Source organism: Salvelinus fontinalis, chromosome 33, assembly GCF_029448725.1.
Source record: "Salvelinus fontinalis isolate EN_2023a chromosome 33, ASM2944872v1, whole genome shotgun sequence".
Lineage (NCBI taxonomy): Eukaryota > Metazoa > Chordata > Actinopteri > Salmoniformes > Salmonidae > Salvelinus > Salvelinus fontinalis.
In genome coordinates, this window is record NC_074697.1 from 41410159 (window position 1) to 41431097 (window position 20939).

The 20939-nt window shown below is 42.9% G+C and overlaps 2 protein-coding genes across 4 annotated transcripts in view; both read left to right on the forward strand.

The window, feature by feature from the left end:
• The first annotated feature begins 8980 nt into the window (after window positions 1-8980).
• LOC129831552 (putative uncharacterized protein DDB_G0292636) lies at window positions 8981-11126 on the forward strand. Of its 2 annotated transcripts, none has more exons than XM_055894915.1 (4): window positions 8981-9227; window positions 9695-9795; window positions 9959-10168; window positions 10925-11126. In XM_055894915.1, the coding sequence occupies exons 1-4, from the start codon at window positions 9206-9208 to the stop codon at window positions 10949-10951; spliced, it is 360 nt and encodes a 119-aa protein (XP_055750890.1). In that variant the 5' UTR covers window positions 8981-9205; the 3' UTR covers window positions 10952-11126. The 2 variants fall into 2 exon arrangements, with proteins under 2 accessions (XP_055750890.1, XP_055750889.1); XM_055894914.1 differs by having other exon boundaries at window positions 8997-9227; window positions 9947-10168.
• Window positions 11127-14635: 3509 nt separating this feature from the next.
• The window catches only part of LOC129832310 (immunoglobulin superfamily member 11-like), a 121986-nt gene continuing 115682 nt past the window's right edge, over window positions 14636-20939 (forward strand). For both annotated transcript variants that reach the window (XM_055896278.1, XM_055896279.1), the window contains exon 1: window positions 14636-15273. In XM_055896278.1, the coding sequence (XP_055752253.1) occupies window positions 15213-15273 (61 nt within the window). In that variant the 5' untranslated portion in view covers window positions 14636-15212. The remainder of the gene's footprint in view (window positions 15274-20939) is intronic.

Sequence of the window (20939 nt, forward strand, 5' to 3'; positions counted from 1 at the left end):
TATCTGGTGTGGCCACCAGCTGCATTAAGTACTGCAGGGCATCTCCTCCTCATGGACTGCACCAGATTTGCCCGTTCTTGCTGTGAGATGTTACCCCACTCTTCCATCAAGGCATTTGCAAGTTCCCAGACATTTCTGGGGGGAATGGACCTAGCCCTCACCCTCTGATCCAACAGGTCCCAGACGTGCTCAATGGATTGAGATCCGGGCTCTTCGCTAGCCATGGCAGAACACTGACATTCCTGTCTTGCAGGAAATCCCGCACAGAATGAGCAGTATGGCTGGTGGCATTGTCATTCTCGAGGGCCATGTCAGGATGAGCCTGCAGGAAGGGTACCACATGAGGGAGGAGGATGTCTTCCCTGTAACGCACAGCGTTGAGATTTCCTGCAATGACAACAAGCTCAGTCCGATGATGCTGTGACACACCGCCCCAGACGATGACGGACCTTCCACCCCCAAATCAATCCCGCTCCAGAGTACAGGCCTCGGTGTAACGCTCATTCCTTTGACGATAAACGCGAATCCGACCATTACCCCTGTTGAGACAAAACCGTGACTCGTCAGTGAAGAGCACTTTTTACCAGTCCTGTCCGGTCCAGCAACGGTGGGTTTGTGCCAATAGGCGATATTGTTGCCAGTGATGTCTGGTGAGGACCTGTCTTGCAACAGGCCTACAAGCCCTCAGTCCAGCCTCTCTCAGCCTATTGCGGACAGTCTGAGCACTGATGGAAGGATTGTGCGTTACTGGTGTAACTCAGGCAGTTGTTGTTGCCATCCTGTACCTGTCCCGCAGGTGTGATGTTCGGATGTACCGATCCTGTGTAGGTGTTGTTTCACGTGATCTGCCACTGCAAGGACGATCAGCTGTCCGTCCTGTCTCCCTGCAGCGCTGTCTTAGGCGTCTCACAGTCCGGACATTGCAATTTATTGCCCTGGCCACATCTGCAGTCCTCGTGCCTCCTTGTAGCATGCCTAAGGTACATTCACGCAGATGAGCAGGGACCCTGGGCATCTTTCTTTTGATGTTTTTCAGAGTCAGTAGAAAGGCCTCTTTAGTGTCCTAAGTCTTCATAACTGTGACTTTAATTTTCTACCGTCTGTAAGCTGTTAGTGTCTTGACGACCGTTCCACAGGTGCATGTTCATTAATTGTGTATGGTTCATTGAACAGGCATGGGACACTGTTTAAACCTTTTACAATAAAATAAAACTGCAAGGTGACTGGGTATATGGCCGAATACAAACAGTGTAGTCATTCCCTCCGCAAGGCAATCAAACAGGCAAAATGTCAGTATAGAGCCAAAGTGGAGTCACAATTCAACAGCTCAGACACTAGACATATGTGGCAGGGTCTACAGACAATCACGGACTACAAAGGGAAAACCAGCCGCGTTGCGAACATCAACGTCTTGCTTCCGGACAAGCTAAACCCCTTATTCACCCGCTTTGAGGATAACACAGTGTCACCGATGCGGCCTGCTACCAAAGACTGTGGGCTCTCCTTCTCCGTGGCTGACATGAGTAAGACATTTAAGCCCGTTAACCCTCGCAAGGTGCTGCCAGCCCAGACGGCATCCCTAGCCGCGTCCTCAGAGCATGCGCAGACCAGCTGGCTGGAGTGTTTACGGGACATATTCAATCTCTCCCTATCCCAGTCTGCTGTCCCCACTTGCTTCAAGATGTCCACCATTGTTCCTGTACCCAAGAAAGCAAAGATAACTGAACTAAATTACTATTGCCGCGTAGCACTCACTTCTGTCATCATGAAGTGCTTTGAGAGGCTAGTTAAGGATCATATCACCTCTACCTTACCTGACACCCTAGACCCACTTAAATTTTCTTATCGCCCCAATAGATCCACAGACGATGTAATCGCCATCGCACTGCACACTGCCCTATCCCATCTGGACAAGAGGAATACCGATACAAGAATCCTATTCATTGACTATAGCTAAGCATTCAACACCATAGTACTGTAACGGTCGTCATAGTCGTTCTCCTCCTCAGACTCAGACCAACACGCAGAGTGGGTAGTGCTCATGATAATTTATTAACTCGAAACTGAACACTAACATGAAACCAAAATAACAAAAATGAATACAACTGACAACAGTCCCGTGTGGCACGAATACAAACACGGAAACAAACACCCACAAAACACACGTGAAACCCAGGCTGCCTAAGTATGATTCTCAATCAGGGACAACGATTGACAGCTGCCTCTGATTGAGAATCATACCCGGCCGAACACAAACATCCAAAACATAGAAAATCACACATAGACAAACCCACCCAACTCACGCCCTGACCAACTAAATAAATACAAGACAAAAGAAAACAGGTCAGGAACGTGACAAGTACCCTCCAAGCTCATCATTAAGCTCGGGGCCCTGGGTCTGAACCCCGCCCTGTGCATCTGGGTCCTGGACTTCCTGACGGGCCGCACCCAGGTGGTGAAGGTAGGAAACAACACCTCCACTTTGCTGATCCTCAACACAGGGTGCCCCCACCTGTACTCACTGTTCACTCATGACTGCGTGGCCATGCACGCTTCCAACTCAATCATCAAGTTTACAGACGACAACAGTACTAGGCCTGATTACCAACAATGACGAGACAGCCTACAGAGAGGAGGTGAGGGCCCTGGGAGTATGGTGCCAGGAAAATAAGCTCTCACTCAATGTCTACAAAACGAAGGAGCTGATCGTGGACTTCAGGAAACAGCACAAGAAGCACACCCCTATCAACATCGACGGGACAGCAGTGGAGCAGGTGGAAAGCTTCAAGTTCCTCAGTGTACACATCACTGATGATCTGTAATGGTCCACCCACACAGACAGTGTGGTAAAGAAGGTGCAACAGCGTCTCTTCAACCTCAGGAGGCTGAAGAAATTTATCTTGGCACCTAAAAACCCCTTTTATAGATATACAATTGAGAGCATCCTGTAGGGCTTTTTCACCACCTGTTATGGCAACTGCACCGCCCGCAGCCTCAGGGCTCTCCAGAGGGTGGTGCGGTCTACCCAACGCATCACCTGGGGCAAACTACCTGCCCTCCAGGACACCTACAGCGCCTGATGTCACAGGAAGGCCAAAAAGATCATCAAGGACAACAACCACCCGAGCCACTGCGTGTTCACACCGCTACCATCCAGAAGGCAAGGTCAGCACAGGTGCATCAAAGCTGCGACCGAGAGACTGAAAAACAGCTTCTCAAGGCCATCAGACTGTTAAATAGCCATCACTAGGCGGCCTTCACTCAGTTACGTAACCCTGCTCCTTAGAGGCTGCTGCCTCATATACATAGACTTGAAATCACTGGACACTTAATAAGTGGAAACCTTTAATATTGTTTACATATTTTTGCTTTACTCGTCTCATGTGTACACTACCGTTCAAAAGTTTGGGGTCACTTAGAAATGTCCTTGTTTTTGAAAGAAAAGCACATTTTTTGTCCATTAAAATGTTGTAAATGACTATTGTAGCTGGAAACGGCTGATTTTTAATAGAATATCTACATAGGCGTACAGAGGCCCATTATCAGCAACCATCACTCCTGTGTTCCAATTGCACGTTGTGTTAGCTAATCCAGGTTTATAATTTTAAAAGGCTAATTGTTCATTAGAAAATCCTTTTGCAATTATGTTAGCACAGCTGAAAACTGTTGTCCTGATTAAAGAAGCAATAAAATTGGCCTTCTTTAGACTAGTTGAGTGTCTGGAGCATCAGCATTTGTAGGTTCGATTACAGGCTCAAAATGGCCAGAAATAAATACCTTTCTTCTGAAACTCGTCAGTCTATTCTTGTTCTGAGAAATGATGGCAATTCCATGCGAGAAATTGCCAAGAAACTGAAGATCTCGTACAACGCTGTTTACAGCTTCACAGAACAGCGCAAACTGTCTCTAACCAAATCAAATCAAATGTATTTATTTAGCCCCTCTTACATCAGCTGATATCTCAAAGTGCTGAACAGAAACCCAGCCTAAAACCCCAAACAGCAAGCAATGCAGGTGTAGAAGCACGGTGGCTAGGAAAAACTCCTTAGAAAGGCCAAAACCTAGAGAGGAACCAGGGGTTAGAAAGAGGAGTGGGGGGCCCCAGTGCACAACTGAGCAAGAGTACAAGTGCATTAGAGTGTCTAGTTTGAGAAACAGACACCTCACAAGTGCTCAACTTGCAGCTTCATTAAATAGTACCCGCAAAATACCAGTCTCAACGTCAACAGTGAAGAGGCAACTCTGGAATGCTGGCCTCCTAGGCAGAGTTGCAAAGAAAAAGACAAATCTCAGACTGGTCAATAAAAAGAAAAGAGTAAGATGGGCAAAAGAACACAGACACTGGACAGAGGAAGATTGGAAAAAAGTGTTATGGACAGACTAATCTAAGTTTGAGGTATTCGGATCACAAAGAAGAACATTCGTGAGACGCAGAAACATTTTTACGATGCTGGAAGAGTGCTTGACGCCATCTGTCAAGCATGGTGGAGGCAATGTGATGATCTGGGGATGCTTTGGTGGTGGTAAAGTGGTAGATTTGTACAGGGTAAAAGGGATCTTGAAGAAGGAAGGCTTTCACTCCATTTTGCAACGCCATGCCATACCCTGTGGACGGCGCTTAATTGGAGCTAATTTCCTCCCACAACAGGACAATGAACCAAAGAAACGCTCTAAACTATTTCCAAACTATTGCAAGAACTATTTAGGGAAGAAGCAGTCAGCTGGTATTCTGTCTATAATGGAGTGGCCAGCACAGTCACCGGATCTCAACCTTTTTCAGCTGTTGTGGAAGCAGCTTTACCGTATGGTACGTAAGAAGTGCTTTAGGAAGCATGGGGTGAAATCTCTTCAGATTACCTCAACAAATTGACAACTAGAATGCCAAAGGTCTGCAAGGCCATAATTGCTGCAAATGGAGGATTCTTTAACGAAAGCAAAGTTTGAAGGACACAATTATCATTTGAATTAAAAATCATTATTTATAACCTTTGACTATATTTCCTATTAATTTTGCAAATCATTTCATGTATGTTTTCATGGAAAACAAGGACATTTTTAAGTGACCCCAAACCTTTGAACGGTAGTGTATATACCCTATTCCATTCTTCTGTATTTTAGTTTATGCCACGCCAACACTGCTCATCCTAATATTTATATATTCCTTAATTACGTTTTACTTTTAGGTTGTGTGTATTGTGTGTGTTGTTGTGAATTGTTAGATAATACTGCACTGTTGGAGCTAGAAACACAAGCATTTCGCTACACCTGCAATAACATCTGCTAAACGTTTATGTGACAAATAAAATGTGATTTAATTTCATTGAAATATTAATCAAATGTGTTTTGTGTGTTAAGAATTGTCATGTTAAAATACCTTACACATTTAGTAATGACAAATTAATTTGATACTTCACACAGTGAAACTTTTATCGATAAGAGTGGGAAAAAGGTGCTGTGCATTGATAAGCACACCAAAGGCGGCATTAACGATAAGTAGTCAAATAAAGACGACACTTCTAAAAGCCTATTTCACACCCTAACCTGCTGAATTTGAAAGATACATTTTCTTTCATTTTGATTTCGGCACAAATGAAAATGTGGCACATGGATTGATGTTTCAGTGTTGTCTCAATGAAGAGTTTGGCGTTCGACTAGCCACATGCGACATGCACGTGCAGTTACAAGCCTGCTAGAGTTAGCGGCAGGCAGAGGAGCAATATCCACCATCGTACTATGGATAAACTCTGAACTGGAATGGGAAACTAACTGAAGCTGGCTAGCTTTAGAAAACCCTGAGTAGATCTAGCTTGCTTCGTAGTATACCCCTTCGGTCAAATAGTTTCTTAACCAACCCAGCTCCTTTTTAACAATGAAGTACCTTACTGTGATTGTTTTCAAACAGAATGGTCAAAAATAAACAAAAATAGCTTCTTAGCAAAGAGCAATTTCTCAAGCAAGAATTTTGCTACGACTGTCTGGGAGTGGTCTGAGTGGGGAGGGGAAAACTGAACATTAGCTGTTATTGGCAAAAAGGTTTGGAACTCCCTTTCTTATTGGTCTATTAACCCCCAGGTTTGTTAAACATACTTCCATGGTTGGTTTCATTGATTTTTCCCTTTAACTGCCCCTAATTGACCCATTTTTAGCTACAACTTCCATTTATGTTGGAGAGGATCAGCTTGAGCAAAGTGAAGTGTAGAATCACTGATCTACAAATAGTATTCCCTGCCAAATAATAGGCTTTGTGCAATTAAGATTCCTAGAGGTACGCCTCCCCTAGCTTAGGCAATCCCCCCACCGATTGTCACGGCTGGGGGCCCTCAGATCCTCAAAAAGTTTTACAGCTGCACCATTGAGAGCATCTTGACTGGCTGCATCCCTGCTTGTTATGGCAACCGCTTGGCATCTGACAGTAAGTCTCTACAGAGTGTAGAGTGTATGGCCCAGTACATCACTGGGGCCGAGCTCCCTGTCATCCAGGACCTCTAGATCTTTGTTGGCTATACTCGGCCTTGTCTCAGGGTAGTAAGTTGGTGGTTTGAAGATATCCTTCTAGTGGTGTGGGGGCTGTGCTTTGGCAAAGTGGGTGGGGTTATATCCTGCCTGGTTGGCCCTGTCCACAGTGCCACAGTGCCACAGTGTCTCACGACCCCTCCTGTCTCAGCCTCCAGTAATTATGCTGCAATAGTTTGTGTCGGGGGGCTAGGGTCAGTCTGTTATATCTGGAGTATTTCTCCTGTCTTATCCGGTGTCCTGTGTGAATTTAAGTATGCTCCCTCTAATTCTCTCTCTCTCTTTCTCTCTTCTCTCGGAGAACCTGAGCCCCTAGGACCATGCCTCAGGACTACCTGGCCTGATGACTCCTTGCTGTCCCCAGTCCACCTGGTCGTGCTACTACTCCAGTTTCAACTGTTCTGCCTGCGGCTATGGAATCCTGACCTGATCACCGGACGTGCTACCTTGTCCCGGACCTGCTGTTTTTGACTCTCTCTCTCTACCGCACCTGCTGTCTCTAACTCTGAATGATCGGCTATGAAAAGCCAACTGACATTTACTCCTGAGGTGCTGACCTGTTGCACCCTCTACAACCACTGTGATTATTATTAGTTGACCCTACTGGTCATCTATGAACATTTGAACATCTTGGCCATGTGTAACAGTATAACTTTAAACCGTCCCCTCGCCCCGACACGGGCGCGAATCAGGGACCTTCTGCACACATCAACAACGGTCGCCCACGAAGCATCGTTACCCATCGCTCCACAAAAGCCGCGGCCCTTGCAGAGCAAGGGGCAAAACTACTTCTAGGTTTCAGAGCAAGTGACGTAACTGATTGAAACGCTATTAGCGCGTACCCGCTAACTAGCTAGCCATTTCACATCCGTTACACATGTTCTGTTATAATCTCCACCCGGCACAGCCAGAAGAGGACTGGCCACCCCTAATAGCCTGGTTCCTCTCTAGGTTTCTTCCTAGGTTCCTGCCTTTCTAGGGAGTTTTTCCTAGCCACTGTGCTTCTACATCTGCATTGCTTGTTGTTTGGGGTTTTAGGCTGGGTTTCTGTATTCAGTTTGTGACATCGGCTGATGTAAAAAGGGCTTTATAAATACATTTGATTGACTGAAATTTGATTGATATACCAGGCGGTGTCAGAGGAAGGCCCTCAAATTGATAAAGACTTTAGCCACCCAGTCATAGACTGTTCTCTCTGCTACCGCACAGCAAGCGGTACCAGAGAGCCAAGTCTGGCTCCTGAACATCTTCTACCCCCAAGCCATAAGACTATTGAACAGCTAATCAAATGGCTACCCAGACTATTTACATTGACCCCCTTTTTTTGCACTGGCTCTATGCACACTCACTAGATTCTACCCACACATTCACACATACTACGCTGACACTCCCAACACACACATACACACACTACAAACGCTCACACACACAAAACACACACACACGTGCATATTGATGCAACACTCACACATAGACACACGTGCTGCTGCTACTGTGTTTATTTTCTATCCTGATTGTCTAGACACTTAACCCTACCTGTACACATTGCCTAAATTACCTCAACTACCTGTACCCCTGCACATTGACTCAGTACTGTTACTCTTTGTAAATAGCATCGTTATTGTTATTTTACTGTGTTCCTATTTTCCTTTTTTTATTTAGCAAATATTTAAAACAATTCTCACTTTAACTCTGTATTGTTGGCATAGGGGTCATAAGTAAGCATCTCACGGTAAAGTCTACACCAATTGTATTCGGTGCATGTGACAAATAAAATGTGATTTGATTGGAGACTGCATCCCAGCCGGCCAGATGGCTTTCTCCCATCGCACTCCAGTGACTCCTTGTGGCAGGCGGGCGCATACAAGCTGGGTTGTACATGTTTACTGGTCCTGTTTTAACAGACCAATATAGACATCTTCAGGGTTGGCATTTTTTTTATTTCTGCATGCTCTGGCCGAACGCTACCCTATGTAGGCCCACGGACGTCACATCATTGGGCTCAAATCATGCGGTCAATAAGGCAGCATGGTCCATCATCCAGAAGAAAATATATATTTATATATTTTCGAAATAAATGTTTGAATTTACAAAACTAGTTTTCATTGGGAAGGCAGATAATGCATTGTTATAAAAGGCAATTACCTTTGCATGTAAAAAGACATAATCCTACTCATTACTACACGTGCGTGACTACGTCACGTTTGTTTTGGCCAGTGTTCGCGGTCGGCCAGAGCTGGGCACTGGCTCACGCCCCGGAGGAAGCCCCGTTCTAAAGCAATCACGTTTCACCCGGTTCAAACTCTTCGGGACAGATAAACGAACCCCCTTCGTGATTGCAGTCTCAGACTAATTTGCCTATGTAGCGGACGACACATTAGCCGAATAATTTAGTTTTAATCGTCATGCTACCGGACTAAGACTCCACCAGGTAAATTCCACAATCAGGGGCTCTTTCAAAACCGTTAAAAAACATTAACATTATCATTGTTACTGGACAAAATCAGATAGTCCCTCCATTTAAAACTCCTTATGCCGTGTTGTGCCTTCTGACCAACACGAACGTGTTTTGGTCACGTGGTTGCGGGGTGGGGTCAACAGGTAGGTAGGTGCGTTGCATGTGTTTTTCCGTTTATAAGGTGCAACATTGCTATTGCTGGTTGTCTTTACTGCCGTGTGCTCTCAAGACAAAATGGATTTCGATTTGGCTTCAGGTAAATCTTCATTTCTTGAATCATAATTCCATTCAACTTTAAAATATTGTCTGAATACAGAAACGACATTGTATGCATTTCTCAATTGATTTTGTGGTTATTAGTCTGAGATGCGAGCCTAAAATGTTCCTATTATTTGAGCTGATTGAATGAACTTCACACCTATTATGCATTTAACTTTTACTCCAAAGACTGCCTTAATTGAGGCAATATGTTTACATTATTAATGGAAGAAGGCAAATGTGCCTCTGAAAGACTTATATAAATGACATGATTAGCAATTGAACATGGACAGGTGTAGGCCTTATGTCCTTTCAGTTGAAGAACGTATAGTGCCACTGTCTATTTATTGCTATTGAGGATGGTAACCTATAATTTTAATGAAAATGTTCTGGTTAGTTTATTAGGCTGTGATTGTTCATGTAAAGATAACTAAGCCTACATTGCCTGTCTCTTATTTTCCACAGCTGTGGGTAAAGATGATCAGGTGAAAAAGGATGATGCCTCTGGACAGGAACAGAATGCCCTATTTGGATGGGGGAAGAAGAAGGACAAAGATGGGGATAAGGTAAGAAACATACTGTTACCATTACCTAAACCAGTTGCTTGATGAGTGTGTCAATTGTATTTCAGCCATGAATGGCAATTTGTGTGCAATTAATGCTGACAATCATACACACACTGCATACAAATTATTCTGACTGTATACCAACTTTCAGTGTGTGTCCAAGGACAAATCAAAGGACCATGACAAATCGAAGGACCGTAAGGACCATGACAAATCGAAGGACCGTAAGGAGGACAAAGACAAGTCTAAGGAACATAAAGACAAGAAACATGGTGACAAGAAGGACAAAGGTCATAAGAAGAAAGACAAGAAGCCCAAGGAGCATAAGGACAAAGATGATGGGTCATCATCTTCCTCGTCCAGCAGCGATGAGGTAGTGCACATTAGCCTTGATTTGTTATTTTTGTTGTGATTATTGTTCCAAAGAATGTTAATATATGACTGCTATAGAATGGGGTCCAAAAAGTCGTGTTGACAACCACTCCTTTAGTTCAAGGGTTCCTTACTATCAAGATGGGTAAGTCAATAGAGGTTGTGCAGGTCATACCAGTTGTGGCAGTTTTATCAGGTTAAACGCCCTAGTTAAGTAGGTGTGGTTGTGGCAGTTTTATCAGGTTAAACGCCCTAGTTATGTGGTTGTGGCAGTTTTATCAGGTTAAACGCCCTAGTTATGTAGGTGTGGTTGTTGCCATTTACAACACTTGAGACTTAGAACGTCTACTATCACATGTTGTTCCAAACACTATCAGCTAGTATAACATCATTTTAGAAACCAATATCTTCTTTAGCAGTCTATTCATGCTACCTCTTACTGTAATGGTTATCTGTTGTCGCTAGGTATATTGGCAAGACAGTAAGACTTGTACCCTTGGTCGTGCCTTACTTGAATGTAAAAGAGGAAATGGACAAGAATGCTCGGAGTTACTAGGTGTGTCTGTGAAAACAGATCAGATAGGAAAGCAATAAAAAGGTGTTGCCTGCCCTACAGTCACATCAGGGCCTGACTGCATATTTCACCCAAGACAAGTGTTTATTATTAGTACATGTAATGGTTCATACTGGCACTTTAATGTGGTACATAATCACTAGGATTGTCTTTTATTAAATGTATGTCTTTTGTCATTTTTAGGATGAAGGCAAGAAGAAGCATCACTGATTCTGGTGCTATGAGGAAGTGCTACTGCCAGTGAACTCTTACAATGTTTTGTACTGCAATGTTGCCTGCATGATATTTACTGTGTACTGTTTCCTTGTTCCTGATCCTGTGTTGATGTGCCAGACTGTAAAGTAGTGGTTTTACAACAGAACATTAAATAACACAACAACCAGAATGTATGGTGATTGTCAGCCTTTTTTCACTTCTTTCCTCCCTAGTAAAAAGTCTAATGTCCACCAGAAGGGGGAGGTGTTCTTCATTCAATGTTTATTTAATAGATTGAATTCAATTGCTTTGTTGAAGTTGTTTGATAAATTGTCCAGTTCAGAAGATTGAATTGCATTCACTTTTGTTTATTTTAGCACAAGTTATGGGAAACCTCAATGTTCTTAGTTTGGAATGAAAAGCATAAGGGTGCATATACCTAAAGGTTTTCTCAACAGGGGATAGGAGTGGGACATGGGTACTGTGCATGTTACTTCAGTACATATGTATTGTACTCCAACTATGCAGAGTTAAGAGGGCAGTCCATTCCTTGTCTAACCTGAATGGACTTAGTGAGCAGGTGCACTGGCCTTGAGTAAGTTTTTATAGAATTAATTAACTAGGAAAAGCAGAGCTGCATAAGACTGGGGTACACAAAATGCATGACATAGCAACGCCAGGTAGTGTTTCCGTAACACTGGCATCAATATTGAAGTGGACCTGAACTCTAACATGGGTTGTCGGGAAAGAGGAATTAAAACATTTAACATACGGAATTTGTTCACATGCTTAATCTTTTATACTGGGCGGAAAAAGAAAATGCAAAATTGCAAAATATATCAATAAATAAATAGTGTGTGGATGCTGCTATTGCTGTATGGTAACTCCTCTCACACTAGGCTGTATTCCTGTTGGGATGCATGGGAGGGGAAATTAACAGATCTACAGCCTGTCTTTCTAGTGAACTTGTCAGCAGAACTAGATGGTCACTTCATTTATGCTTTCATGGTTTATGAAATGAAAAACAAATGGTATGCTCATATGGTGTATTGGCTACTAAACTCAGCAAAAAAAGAAACGTCCTCACTGTCAACTGCGTTTATTTTCAGCAAACTTAACATGTAAATATTTGAATGAACATAAGATTCAACAACAGACATAAACTGAACAAGTTTCACACATGTGACTAACAGAAATGGAATGTGTCCCTGAACAAAGGGGGGGTCAAAATCAACAGTCAGTATCTGGTGTGGCCACCAGCTGCATTAAGTAATGCTGTGTATCTCATGGACTGCACCAGATTTGCCCGTTCTTGCTGTGAGATGTTACCCCACTCTTCCACCAAGGCACCTGCAAATTCCCGGACATTTCTGGGGGGAATGGACCTTGCCCTCACCCTCCGATCCAACAGGTCCCGGACGTGTTCAATGGGATTGAGATCCGGCTCTTCGTTGGCCATGGCAGAACACTGACATTCCTGCCTTGCAAGAAATCACGCACAGAACAATCAGTATGGCTGGTGGCATTGTCATGCTGGAGGGTCATGTCAGGATGAGCCTGCAGGAAGGGTACCACATGAGGAGGATGTCTTCCCTGTAACGCACAGCGTTGAGATTGCCTGCAATGACAACAAGCTCAGTCCGATGATGCTGTGACACACCGCCTCAGACCATGACGGACCCTCCACCTCCAAATCGATCCCACTCCAGAGTACAGGCCTCGGTGTAATGCTCATTCCTTCAACTATAAACGCGAATCCGACCATCACCCCTAGTGAGACAAAACCGTGACTTGTCAGTGAAGAGCACTTTTTGCCAGTCCTGTCTGGTCCAGCGACGGTGGGTTTGTGCCCATAGGCGACGTTGTTGCTGGTGATGTCTGGTGAGTACCTGCCTTACAACAGGCCTACAAGCCCCCAGTCCAGCCTCTCTCAGCCTATTGCGGACAGTCTGAGCACTGATGGAGGTATTGTGCGTTCCTGGTGTAACTCGGGCAGTTGTTGTTGCCATCCTGTACCTGTCCCGCAGATGTGATGTTCGGATGTACTCATCCTGTGCAGGTGTTGTTACACGTGGTCTGCCACTGCGAGGATGATCAGCTGTCCGTCCTGTCTCCCTGCAGCGCTGTCTTAGGCGTCTCACAGTCCGGACATTGCAATTTATTGCCCTGGCCACATCTGCAGTCCTCGTGCCTCGTTGCAGTATGCCTAATGCATGCTCACGCAGATGGGCAAGGACCCTGGGGACCTTTCTTTTGATGTTTTTCAGAGTCAGTAGAAAGGCCTTTTTAGTGTCCTAAGTTTTCATAACTGTGACCTTAATTGCCTATCGTCTGTAAGCTGTTAGTGTCTTAATGACTGTTCCACAGGTGCATGTTCATTAATTGTTTATGGTTCATTGAACAAGCATGGGAAACAGTGTTTAAACCCTTTACAACGAAGATCTGTGAAGTTATTGGATTTTTACAAATTATCTTTGAAAGACAGGGTCCTGAAAAAGGGACGTTTTTTTTTTGCTGAGTTTATATTTTATTTATTTTATAATTTTTTTTATTTCACCTTTATATAACCAGGTAGGCTAGTTGAGAACAAGTTCTCATTAACAACTGCGACATGGTCAAGATAATGCAAAGCAGTGCGACACAAACAACAACACAGAGTTACACATGGAATAAACAAACATGCAGTCAATAATACAATAGAAAAAGTCTATATACAGTGTGTGCAAATGAGGTAGGATAAGGGAGGTAAGGCAATAAATAGGCCATAGTGGTGAAATAATTACAATATTAATACTTTCTCAAATCATAAGGCAGTTACTAGAGGTGCTTTTAAGATACAGTAATCATATCTGATAACATATGCCAGGGTTCTATGAAACGGTAACAGTATATCAGAAATCAAACAACCTAAGGAGTAGATATTGTACCTGAAGTCAGGAGTGACAGGCATTCTTTGGAAACGCTACCAACAACCCCAGGCAGTACGGAAGAGGTGGTTGAAGCACTGGCCCTTGTCACGCCTTCTCCTCTTCTCTCATACATTTTTAATTAGTCAAGTCTAAAAAGTTGAATAAGATAAAAAGTTTTCATCAAATGTTTGTCTACAAAGCCTTGACAGATTAAAAAAATATCATAATAATATAAGTCTATATTTGGACCAGAAGTGCTCAGGCTCTATGTATGCATGCAGTGTTTAGTGAGACACAGGAAGTATTTTGGTTGAGCTGTGGTGAGATCACATTTTTGTTCAAGAGAAGACATTGACAGTACAGAGCCCTTTGAGAGCTGTTGTTCTGTGTTTGCTGGCTCTCTAATATGGGCGGCGGTGACAAAGACAACTGTGTTGGGCTTGAAAAATAACTACCAAAAGTGTTGGTTTGCTGTTACATGCATGCAGAAAACAACTTTTTGAAATTGAATTAGGCTTAAACTTTCTGGAAAGCTTGTCACTTCTGCAGAATTAAGATGTGCATGAAAGCTGGAGCAATCAATCAAACAAAACTTTCAATAAACCAGATAAATGGTATCCTGGCAAGTACATAGACTTTATTTACTTGATATTAGCTTTTATTCAGCACGTGCATTGCATTGTATGCATAATGTATTACATCCGTACACATTGGAGCAGGCTTGGAGCTGGCAGCGGTACAGTTGCTTTTTTTTTACACCAGAGGGGGGCATTACTACCTCTTGTCTAGACCGGCGTCACTGGTCTCCTGGCAACAGCCCGGGCGAGTTCTCGATCAAGGTTCCAAATAGAATGCTGTACAGAAAAGGAGTGCATGTTTCCCGTTGATAAACATGGGCCAGCCTTGTACAAGAAGAAACAACTACCCTCCAAGAAAGTGTACTGTTTCATGTCTTCTGTGAATGTGTATCTACAACAACAAGACTGCCGGCAATTTTCAAAACGTGCGTAAATTAATTAAAGGTAAAATACCAAGTGCTGTCAGCAGAAAAAATAGTGCGAGAGTGTGCGACCAACAACAAACAAATAACAGTGAACAACGAAAAGATAGGACGACTAAGAAGAACCAAAGGTTTGGGGTGGTGGTAGGGTATGAGGAGATGCAACATTTTGTTACTCTTTCGACTTTTAGAAAATTAAACATTTTGTTTTGCGACATTAAACGCATCTGATTATTGCGTAAACCATTGGGACTGTATTCATGTATGCTGTTTCGAGAGACCGTTACTTTCCATCAAATAAACTGTGAAATAACGATTTATTTAATCAAGAAGGCACACAAAACGACTTGCCAAGTAGTTACGAACCATGATGAAATTCCATAATTCGGACCTATGGATTGCTTGGCTGGTTTTATTTTGCATGGAAGGTAAGACATTTATTTATTACTTGAAAAAGTTTTTAGGCCTAGCTACTTGAGTGACATTAAACTGTCCCTGCCAGTCTAACACAACGACAAAATGTGATGGAAAAAATAATTTACTATTGACATTCATTTGAACAAATTTGACATGAGATGTTGTATTATATCAATGTGATCATAAGTAAGTGATTGGGATACAATATTGCATTTATGTAATCTATGATTGCAATATAGGCGATTTTGGAATTACAATTGTGCCATGGAAGCAACCTCGCCAAGAGCGCATGCCATGCTTACGTTTGATCCTTCCCTTAATATATTTGAATCTCTCTGTAAATCCCAAATCCATTTCAGCACAATCTAAAGCAATGATTTAGAATTACTTTGCTTAAATAGGTTTTCCCATATCGCATGAAAATCACTTTTGATTGCTTTCATATGCACACGATGTGCGTTTTTTTGGAACATCGGACAGGGAGCCCAAATCTTTATTCTCTGTTATTGCCAATGCCATGGATACGGAGTGAAACATGTAGTGGAACATTCAGTGTTTGTCTGAGATAGAAACGAAGATCCGTCCAGACGACAAAGGGTTGCATCCGATAATCCGCGCGATTAAGAAGAGCACTCGATTCCCTGTGACGACGCCCCCTGGCCGCCTTGTCGTTGTAGTTGTACAACCTCATAAGAAGTTTTCAGAATATATAGATGGGAACTAGGTGGGGGGTAGACGACAATAATATTCAAAGTAATCTTTATATTACAACAAAGTATGTGCAGAACAAGTTGAAATGGCCAATGCGTGTGTAATATATTCCCAACATGAACCCGCACCCTCTGAATTCTCCCTCACATGGTTATGTATCACAGAGAAGTGTCACTTTGAATTCTGGTTTGATCCAATTGAGTGCTAGTTATTTAACAAAACACTATACTTTGCTATATGTTGTGTGTGATGTCTGATGTCATCCTTATTCAATAGTGGACAGAGACAGAGCATCCTTCTCCCCATCCTGTCCAAGTCTACTCCTGCAATCAGGGTCTCACTTTATCTGCTCTGTACTTAAAGTGATCCAGTGGAAAAGTGGAAAATGCAAGAGTTCAAAGGGTGAGGTGCAGCAGTTCTCGCTTGTACTCCAAAGAGATGACCGTGAGTGGTTCATACTGTGCAATGTATCCAAAGAAGACACATAACTAAACACAAGTTGTTGATTTACTTTTAAAATATGTCCTCTTTCTATCTAGGCGTTTGTCTATAAATACAGTGAACTGGCAATAGATTTCTTCTTGTTTCTGCTGTAAATTGATATTGACCTCCCTTGGGTGCAATGTGCATCTCAGGCATCATCACTCAGTTAAATGAATTGATCTGATCAACTCCAGGGGCGAAAATCTGAGATCAACCTTGGAGGGGACAATTACATTAAATTTTCTCAAGAGCAATTCCTGAGGGGGACACCAAAAGTAGTGCTGTAACACATAGCATACGTTGTTAAATGTATATTGAGGAACCATAATTCCTACAACTGGATAATTGATAGGTACAGTAGTTAACTGAAGGGTTTTCCCAACTTGTTCAAATGTTTAAATCATTATAATTCTACTACTAATAATAGTTATAGCAGTGCTCCTTACCAGTCCAGTATGTATGCAGGTATTCGTACTTACAACCAGCAATATCAAGAAAGGTCAGTAGGTGACAATGGTACTGTACACTGTATGGGTGTAGTTTTCATAAATACAATGAACATGGTGTGATCACATCTAAAAGAATCTCCATTGAGAACCATCACAAAGTTGGTCTCCGTATTGAATTGACCTTTTAATTTGACTTTTTCTGATACATTTATATAGTCCCCGTGGGGCCCCGTGGGGCCCCGTGTAGCTCAGTTGGTAGAGCATGGCGCTTGCAACGCCAGGGTTGTGGGTTCATTTCCCACGGGGGGCCAGTACAAAAAAAAGTATGAATGTATGTACTTGTAAGTCGCTCTGGATAAGAGCGTCTGCTAAATGACTTAAATGTAATGTAAATGTAGTCATTAAATATGTGCACCTGGCCTGAGTCTACTATATCTTTGCAAGAACAAAAAGCTTAAAATAAGTACAGTTCTAAAAGCAAGATAACTACTTCAATGAAAAACCCAAATAAATCAAACAAAATATCCTTCAGTGTCTCAACTCAGCCAGTGTCTCAACTCAGCCAGTGTCTCAACTCAGCCAGTGTCTCAACTCAGCCAGTGTCTCAACTCAGCCAGTGTCTCAACTCAGCCAGTGTCTCAACTCAGTCAGTGTCTCAACTCAGTCAGTGTCTCAACTCAGTCAGTGTCTCAACTCAGTCAGTGTCTCAACTCAGTCAGTGTCTCAACTCTTCAAACAGCAGCTATGGACAAGTATGTCGCACAAAGTATGCCATTTTAAATAAAATAACATGAAATAAATCATTTGTAAGTGTACTGAAAACTACTAAACAAAAGAACAACTATCAATTACACCATGGGTTCTCAAACAGGGGTCCATGGACTAATTGCAAGGGGTCTGTGAAATAAAAAAGTGTAATGAATGTAGTCAGTACCACAAGGTTTCCAGTAAGTTTTAATATAATATAGAGGGGGTGGAGGTCCCTGAGGACCGCTCAAAACCTTGCCTGCCTTGCCTCAAAATATGCAGGGGTTCCAGTACCCCAAAAAGGTTGAGAACCACTGCTATACACACTACTGAACAAAAGAACCGAGCATATGTATGCGGGTTTCCTCAACAACACATCAGTTGGCACTTTCGCAATGCCCTCGCCTGTTGTCTCCGACACCCTGTATAGCCCAATAAACTCCTTGTGAGGGACATGGTCATGGTCAACATAACGCAGACAGACATTCTCCTGTTCAGCACCAGAGACATCTTGAGTACCATCAACAATTAATGAAAATTGTACAATCGGAAGAGACCTAATCTCAGCTGCAATGCCTCGAATGACTATTGGCCATGATGTTCAGAATTTCATTCTGTGCTTTTGGGCCTGTGTACATTGTGGTACGCTCTGTTAACCACTTCAGTAAAATGGGATCATCCTCTTCTGCCCTAAGTTTCAAAATCTGGTATAAATTCCCACTGTCATCCGTGTGGCCTCTAAAGGCTTGTCCCTGTCTTACTATATGCCGCACCGAACTAACAATTTTCATCAAGCAATGCCTTGCGTCATCCTGCTGTTTACCCCACGCGCTGGACATAACTGGACACTGATTGGATTTAGCTGGTGTGCTGTTACAATTACAAAGTGGCGGTGGGTTTGGCAATTTTGATGTGCTGTGAATTTTTCAATGCCTTTTCTCCAGTTCCTAAATCCTGCACTTATGAAGGCAGCATCAGCTCTTTGGCCAAAAGATGGCTGGCTTGAAAACCCTTGGCTACAGTGAAAACACAACACTCCTTTTATTGATGGATTATAATGTAGCCAGGGGAAATCGCGAAACCATCTCTCTTGAAACGTCAACACTCTGTTGGCAAGAGTTTGCGGTTCTATAAATTGTGGGTGTGGCTGATATGGTTTTGTGCCATCACTGTGGTAACTGGACAATGCTGTGCCACTGTCCCCTATACTGGTGCTGCTGGCAACAAGGGTGACACTTGGTCCTGCCGTGGCTGTGACACTGTCCTCTGAAGTCTCTCTCCCTGGCTCTTTCCCTTTCACCACCCTAACTGACTCAGTCTGTCTCCTAGAAAATAAATAAGGTGTTTGCCGTACTCCTAACTACCAGTACCCAAATCTACACAATTAATCACAACAGCAATACCATTGCCGTAAACAAATCTTAGTTTAGTCACCAGTTTAAGTTGAGAGTGGGGGTATCCATGGCATTTTCCAATTATGTCCCTATTTTACAAGTCAAAAAAATTGAGAACCTTTCATAATGTTGCCAAACAAAGACTCAACAAACTTACCTGAGACTCCCTGTCTGCCAATCTGTCCCTGCATATCTGTCCCCAACTCTGCTGTCTGTGTGCCATCTGTTGCCTGCTCTGCCTAATGACATCATTGTGAAACATTTCCATTAGCATTTCACTTCTTTCTTATGAACATTTTATCAACTAGTCTTTGAGATATTAGGATACTAGAGTTCTTACTATGCGTTTTGGTGTACTGACAAATACTCTGATGTCCGTCTTCTTACTTTTTTTCTGCCATTTTTCTACCTGGCTGGCTGGCTGGCCTAGCTGCACACACACACATTTACACAACACATGCTGCAACCTTTTGTAATTTAAATAGTTTGTTTCATATTGGCTGGCTTCCAACAATAGCTGAATTTGTAAAGCTAGCGAGCACCAATTCCGTTTCTGTGTGTTTGCTATAATCTTTGCTACCTGGTTAAATAAAGGTGAAATAAAATAAAATAAAAAAAGTTCACTAGCGACAATTTATCTTTTGCAACGAGACCATTATATATATTTAAGACAATGGTAGAAGAGAGTGTAGTTCTGTTCTGTTCAGTTTGGACTTCAGTTTATTGCTAACCTTATCACAGGGACGTCGAAGCACTACAGCTGCATGCTGATCTTGGAATAAACTGACGATAGCAAAGATTCCATCTTTGACGACGCCACATAAATGGAATAGGTACTAGCTAGCTTGATAGTTAATGTTTGCTTTAGTTTGCGCGCTAGCTCTGCAAATTCCCCTAGTGTGTGAACCCTGCCAACATAAAAATAAATAAATAACATTGCTATGGACCTGCTATGGATTGACTGGATTAACCTCGCGTCAGTTACGTACATGTCCCTTTCGGACAGTAGATACGAACTCTCTATTACCTTGCCAGCTAAAGAACTGGCAGTGGATCAAACCATTGTGAGGCAAAGGGCTGGGGGGGTCGCAATCTTTTGAAATTTAAATGCGCTATTAAGTGTCTATAATCAGCACAAGTGCTTTCATTGCGTATTATTAATATTATTGAAATTACATAGTTATGTTTACAGTGATATATTGGGGGGGGACAAATCATATTCTTCCCAAGATGGGGGGGTCGTGTCCCCCCCGTCCCCCCTGGGATTTCCGCTTATGCAACTCATTATCAACTCCCAGAGTTACGTCTCTAGTGTGGTGAAGCTAGGTCTGTTGATATGGTACTACTGCTTTGTTGGAGTAAAGTGTTGGGGTGAAGAGGAGAGATACAGTGCACTCTATTGGCCCGTGTTACTTAAGCGTCAATTCCCACTGGGCACAAACTGGTTGCATCAACGTTGTTTCCATGTCATTTCAATGAAATTATGTTTAACCAATGTGGAATAGACATTGAATTGATGTCTGTGCCCTGTGGGTTGTCTCCCCGTGCTGTGCTGCGGTCTCTCTTTAGCTGAATGTGGCCGTTACTTTCCGCTAGAACTCCCCTGTGTCTGGGAGAAACCGTGTCACAAGGGAACTCTCTCCACACAAGTGACGCCGGACATAGTCCCCTTCAAACTGTCAGCCTTAGTTGGAGATGTAGCCTGTCCTCAAGCCTTCCAACATAAATGTTGCATTCCTGTCAATTAGCTAAGGCCAGGCAGACAGAGTACGGACATTCAGATACATGCAGAGCACAAAGTGATGCAGAAAAAGTTTTATGTTAAAACATTTTTTTCCAGAGCTGGTTCAAGGGACTTTTAAAAGAACAGAATAAATGGCGGATTGGTTCTGC

Bases quoted from the DNA above. Each gene is read 5' to 3' on its own strand.
- LOC129831552 (XM_055894914.1), top strand. From the start codon at position 9,206: ATGGATTTCGATTTGGCTTCAG. The intron at 9,228-9,694 runs GTAAATCTTCAT...TATTTTCCACAG, and splicing joins GGATTTCGATTTGGCTTCAG to CTGTGGGTAAAGATGATCAG. The intron at 9,796-9,946 runs GTAAGAAACATA...ACCAACTTTCAG, and splicing joins AGGACAAAGATGGGGATAAG to TGTGTGTCCAAGGACAAATC.